The following is a 6,285-nucleotide window of genomic DNA, read 5'->3' as shown; positions in this document are numbered from 1 at the left end:
CATTGCAGAAATTGTAGTGGATCATTTAATAACAGCACTAAAGAAGTGTTTCCTGTGAGTTAATTTTATAAAATCATGTTTAAAAAATATTAGCAGAGATGTAGAAAAGATTGCTTTTATATTTATGCCGAAATCATTAACAATAGGCTTTATGCAGGTTATTCATTAAAGTCTATGACACTTCCAAGATTTTTAAAGACCCTGAATTCCTACCCTAAATGTGACTGTAAGGATTATTTTAAAGGCTGAAGGTTGGTAGGATTATAGGTTGTGGTGATCTTTTCTTATTTATGTTTTTAATGTGTTATTTCCTAAAATTTCCATTATAGACATATATGGTATCACTATTATAACCATAAAAACAGTTCATTTATTTTGTGTGAACTTTTTGCTAAAGCCAATGAACCAACCCACTAGAATTCTCAGATGGCAGTATAATGCTAGGCATCATCAAGGGCTGATTAAAAATTTAATCTTCGGTCTTCGATGAAACAGAAAACCAAAATATCTCTTTCTGATTATCTTCTTCCTCAGAACGTGGATTCTGAAAATATGGAATCTGAAAATGCAGATACTGGAAATATGGAAACCGAAAATCTAAGACATGAAAATCTGGAAATTGAAACCCTTTCTTCAGTTTCAACTCTGCAAGCCCTCTCTGAGCTACTTTATCCTGAAGAAGAGGATGATTTTGAGCCTGAACAGGTGGTCGTATACTTACAGATGAATTAGTTCTATTCACGCTAAGTTGTGAAACTCTATTTGAACAACTCGTTCCAACCTTGCTGTGGGAGCAGGGCTGTGTCATCCAACAGGAGGTTGCAGGACTCATTATGCATGAGAGTATAACCTCTAGTACATTTCAGGCAAACATAATTATATTTTTTCTAAACTACCTGAACACTGAATAGGAAAATAGTTCTGTAACTATGGTAGCAATAGCCACATTTCAAAATGTTTGTCATTTATATTTATGGCCAAAGAATGCTTGACAACCATTGCAGAGTGGTAGCTTGGATTTTTAAGCCTAGACAGTATTTCTATAAAACAAATAATTTCCACTAGACAGTGTTTATTAGGCCCCCACCAACCAGTTCCCTTAATTGTTTAAAATTTGTCTACACATGAAAACAGAACAGAGAATAATTTGAGCCAGATAATGGGACAAACTACCTTTAGCTTACTAAAATTGACTTCCGGGTACATGCTCACACAGAGCTGTGGAATCTAATTTGTCGGATAGCATTTGGGATCAGGGCAGGTAACCCCAGGGAGGCTTGCAGCAGCAAGATGGGCTTCATTTTGGGTAGGAAAGTTCCATGAACTGGCCTCTGTCACTGCCGATATTCCCAGAATAATCAAAATACTTCTACGTAACCCCCTGCTCTCCATTCTCCTGCTCCTTAGGTATCAGCAAACCTCGGCTGTCAGACTGCCTACATGAAGGCAAACAAAATTTGGGCCAGAAATCTCACACAGTAGCAGAATATGTCAATTTGCTTCACATTATCTTAGTGAAGTTGTTATTATGACGAATTTGCCATGAATAAACCATCTCCAGTGAGCATGCATATCAGTTTGCTCCTCCCCCAAAATTCTTTTCTGCCCTTGTGTGGAAAAACAAATGTAATCTGAATAGGCAGCAAATTCAGTGGCTCCGATCAACACTGGATGGAACTTCCACCCTCCAGGAAGAGTTTAGGTAGAAGGCACTGCATCAAGGCAGACGTGCAATGGAAATAAAATTTTTAGATGGAAACTGAATCAGCTTGGAGCCAGGATCCAAGAAGTGTTAGTCAGGGAAAAGTTAGTAGAGGCCAAACAAAAATCAGGACATTAATAATAGCATTGAATATACACAACACACAGGACACTGGAGAAAAATTTAGGAGCAAGGTACCAATGAAGTTGGGAAGGCAAGTTCATTTTTGCTACATTAAGCTGAAATAGAAGGATACATCCTGGGAAGGGTAAGGTTATGTCGTATACAAAAAGCATATTACGTATTTGAGAAACAGCAATCTTGAAGAAAGGGAAGTGGACCTTGTAACTGGGACAGATTCAGAGATAAAAGATTTACCCTGGTTACAAAGCCTGTTCCCTTTGACGTTTATGTATGGAGATCTTTATTTGCATCTAGAGGTGATTCTAGGAGAAAGATGAGTGATTATGAGAATAGAGAGACAAGGATCATTTTACCAAATTGTACAATTCATAGAGGAAAATTACTGTAATAATGTATGATTCTGTATATCTGGGTTATAAGCAATTTTGAGGTAATTGGTCATTCAGACACTGCAGTACAGATATCATTAGAGGATATAGAATTGAGTATCAGAACAGTGGGAGAATAATTAATGTTTCTAATGAACTCTTAAATTTTCCAGGAGAGAAACAGCTTTTCATTTTTTAACATGTATTAATCTTGGGAACTGTGGAATGATTACAAGAGTGATGTGTTTTTGAAAATATTCTCTCTGAAAACAGCATTAGAACTGCTGCATACACGTTGGCTTATTTACACCATCCCCACCATGAATTGCTAAGAGTCTGGAAGATTGGGAAGAGAGTGTTTTTTTAAACTCACAAGGGGATCTTAAGACCTGTGGGAAATAAGGTTCACCACTCCACAGACATTGTAACCAAGTTGTTCTAACTCTCTTACTATTGCAAGGTGGCATGAACTGCAACGATAAATTTCTCAGATAATGGGATTTTGATCCATGGTAAAGGCTGAAATGATATTCTCATGGAAAACATTTGCAATATGGTTTTTAATATTTTTATTATCCTGGTTCATCATTCCACTTGAAATTTTTGTTTTTAATCATTTATTTTCATTAAGTTAATAAACTGAGACTCCCCTTCTGTTGTGATGTGCTGAACCAATCATCACTGTCCATAGAGAGCATACCAATTTTTGTCAGGAATGTTCAAGTTATGGATTTTAATTTTCCGTGGAAGGAATCACTCAACAAAACAAGAGGCCCTCGTGTTCCAAGAAATGCTTTGCCCTGATTAACTATTAGTATTCTGGTGATTAATAATTTAAGAAAAGCACTACAAGTTTATATGACTTTAGAGATTAAAACAAACAAACAAAAAAAACATACAGAATACCGTCTTGGGACTTTCACATAAAAATGTCTGTAACACCTTAACTGCAGACATAGCACTTTTGAAACACCTTTTGGAAAGGAATGGTTACTGTCTTAGAAACTGTTGAGATGTTACAGATTAATTTCTGATTTATAGCTGTTGGAATAGTTTAGCATAATAAAGACACAGGTGAGGTTTTCCACCGGCTTTCAAGGACAGACACTATTCCTTTTGCCCAAATAGGACATTGTAACTCTTGTACATGCCTGAAGTCTTGGGAGATCTGGGCAGGGGCCTGAGAAAAGAGAGCTAGATGTGCTAGTTTGCCAGGATCCAAGGAGAGAAGAATGTTTTGACTGCCAGCAATGGAGTAAGTTGGAGCTTCAGAGTCTGGCATCAGCAAGAACATTTAGGAAAATATTGGGATTTTCTTGAGATATCAAAAGACCCTGAGAGGGACCAATGAGGTGGTTGCCACTATTCTGATGGTGTAATATGATTATACTCAGTTGAAAAAAGGAAAATTGTTCTTGTACTGAATAGAAGGGCAGTCCTGTGGGGGTGTGTTTGCTTGCACAGAGGATGGCAAAATGAACTTGCATGATGACTGAAGTGGTTCAGCATATATTTGACACTATTAATTTAGGGTTGCTGTTTAAATCCATTAGTTCAGTGTCATGAGGTGGTGTGACAAGGAAGTGTTTTAGGCCCCCAGTGGAAAGAAGTAAAATCGGTTATCAGGAGTTTCGAATGAGTCCTTTGATATCTAAATACTTGAGACCCTATTTTGTGGTTTGTTTTTGTTTCTATAAAACTTTCCCATCCTTTTCCATCCCTCACCTAACTCTGACAAGACACTGCCAAAACCCAAAAGTGTCGATGCTCTTACACTAATACTTGGTTCTGACCTTCAAAGAGATGAATGCGGTTCATTCCCCTGTCCGCAGGGATACACATTCACTGGGCTGGAACTGGGGATTTAGTCTGATCAAAGATCAGTTCTGCCTTCGGGTCTATTAAACTAAATACTTTTTGAAAGGAAAAGGAAAACACATTCTAAGTAATACTTGGCATCTGTCTCTCTGTTGTATAACGACAATGATTAATTAAATGAGAAGCTCTATGAAATTTTAGATGGAAAGCTTATCAAATTTAAAGTATTACTGGTCATGTAAGTTACACAAGTAGTAATTACAGAATGTTGGACTTTTTCTCTCCCAGCCAAATTGTTCATCTGTTCTTGGAGCCATGGCTCCTAGCAATACTGGACCACTAACAACAAAAGAGTTCCAAGGTAAGTTATTTAACAAAGCATATAGATCAATATAATCAGTATAATCTTTCTTTGGAAACAAAATTATAAGGAGAGTAATACTAACACTAGGATTTGTTAAAGATGAACTCAAATAATTGTGGAAATGATGAACAGCCACATACATATAAAGATGCTGTTTTTACTCTACTGTTATAGGTAAGTCATTTTTATATTAATGGAAATTAACTTGCCTTGAATTATTCACATTCATTTTTTGGTATATTTCCTGAGATGTAAAACCAAGAAAGTCATGTGTGGTTAAATAACTTTTTTATTATTTAAGGTCTAGTTACCAAGATGCTTAGTTTCTTCACTTTCTACCCTGCTATATTCTGGCAATTTCACAGAATTCGTGCAACAAATATTTATTGAGAGCCTGTTATGTACCAGGTAGTATGAGCATCTCTGGAGCTATGATGAAGATCAAAACAGAAAGGTCTCTGTCCCCATCGAGCTAATAGTCTTTTGGAGAACACAATAAAACAAATTACACAATTTTATCTTACATCAAAATGCTTATAAATTAAAGCCCGTGAGGCGATGTAAATAGTCACAGGTCCAATAAACTAGAATAAATATTTGGGGGGGTATGTTTTCCCAGCAATTTGGCCTATACATTTTCACAGAGTTGAACATTTTACACGTCTTCAAAAATATAGAAGGCTCTAATTCTGTTGTGATGACAGTTACCAGAGGGTGGACAGGGAAAGGAAGTGAAGTTCTTTCATCAGTTTAGCTGATTGTAAAAGATTTTATCTGGAAAAATGTTTAAAATAATGGCTAAAATGAGGTCTGAGGGGATGATTTTAAAATTTCAGTTATTATACTCTACATACTCAAGAGTCTCTTTGCCTTATTCAAGAGATATTGGAAGGCTAGTTCAAATTTCGACATGTTTCTATGCTGCCTGAATTTCTGATAGTGTATGGCTAATATCCTCTAAATTCTGAGAACAGTGAGTCATATGCAAACTATTTTATATAAATCTGTAATTAGGCTTTACAAAGTCCATGCTAGACAGAAGCAGATAATTACAAAAGAGTTGGCAGTATTTAAAACCTGGTAATCAGGTGCATTTCTGGGGATGCTTAAAAGGAGAACTCGAAATAATGTTCTGCACCTAATGTTGGAACAAATGTAAGCTGGGCTTTTGCATGTCTCATTTGCTTTTAAATATTTAAAGATGACATATAGAAACCCGGGTACATGCTCAGTCCTACATAAAGGACAAGTGATAGAGATTTTCTTTGAGGCTCACTTCTACATGAGGAAAATACTGGATTAAAAAAATGATCAGGGAGTGCCTGGGTAGCTCAGTCGTTGAGCGTCTGCCTTCGGCTCAGGTCATGATCCCAGGGTCCTGGGATCGAGTCCCACATTGGGCTCCCTGCTCGGCGGGAAGCCTGCTTCTCCCTCTCCCACTACCCCCTGCTTGTGTTCCCTTTCTCTGTCTCTCTGTCAAAATAAATAAATAAAATCTTTTAAAAAATGATCATTGGGGCACCTGAGTGGATCAGTGGGTTAAGTGTCTGCCTTCGGCTCAGGTCATGATCTCAGGGTCCTGGGATCGAGTCCTGCATCGGGCTCCCTGCTCAGTGGGGAGTTTGCTTCTCCCTCAGCTTCTGCCTGCAGCTCCCCCCTTGTGCTCTCTCTCTCAATCTCTCTCTGTCAAATAAATAAATAAAATCTTTTTTAAAAATTTTAAAAATGATCATTCTATCCACTGTTTTCAGTTTCTTTAACTGATATTTTTTAAGAATTATGTCATGCTTTCATGGCAAAGGTATCAAAGAGTTTTTAATTAGCAATAATCACGCCTCGGATAAACCTCATCGGCTACGATACTGCCACTGCACAAAGCTCAAAGAGCT

At 37.2% G+C, this 6,285-nt stretch overlaps 1 protein-coding gene and 1 pseudogene across 1 annotated transcript in view; one reads left to right on the top strand and one right to left on the bottom strand.

The window, feature by feature from the left end:
• Nucleotides 1-552: 552 nt before the first annotated feature.
• Nucleotides 553-6,285, top strand: part of DNAAF6 (dynein axonemal assembly factor 6) — a 30,233-nt gene continuing 24,500 nt past the window's right edge. Inside the window, exons 1-2 of the mRNA XM_032392721.1 lie at nucleotides 553-705; nucleotides 4,321-4,393. Coding sequence (XP_032248612.1) covers nucleotides 553-705; nucleotides 4,321-4,393 — 226 coding nt within the window. The remainder of the gene's footprint in view (nucleotides 706-4,320; nucleotides 4,394-6,285) is intronic.
• LOC116624708 lies at nucleotides 6,153-6,276 on the bottom strand (annotated as a pseudogene).

Source organism: Phoca vitulina, unplaced genomic scaffold (assembly GCF_004348235.1).
Source record: "Phoca vitulina isolate PV1807 unplaced genomic scaffold, GSC_HSeal_1.0 scaffold69, whole genome shotgun sequence".
Taxonomy (NCBI): Eukaryota; Metazoa; Chordata; class Mammalia; order Carnivora; family Phocidae; genus Phoca; species Phoca vitulina.
The sequence above is the reverse complement of the archived record's forward strand: the minus strand, read 5'-3'. Positions and strand labels throughout refer to the sequence as shown.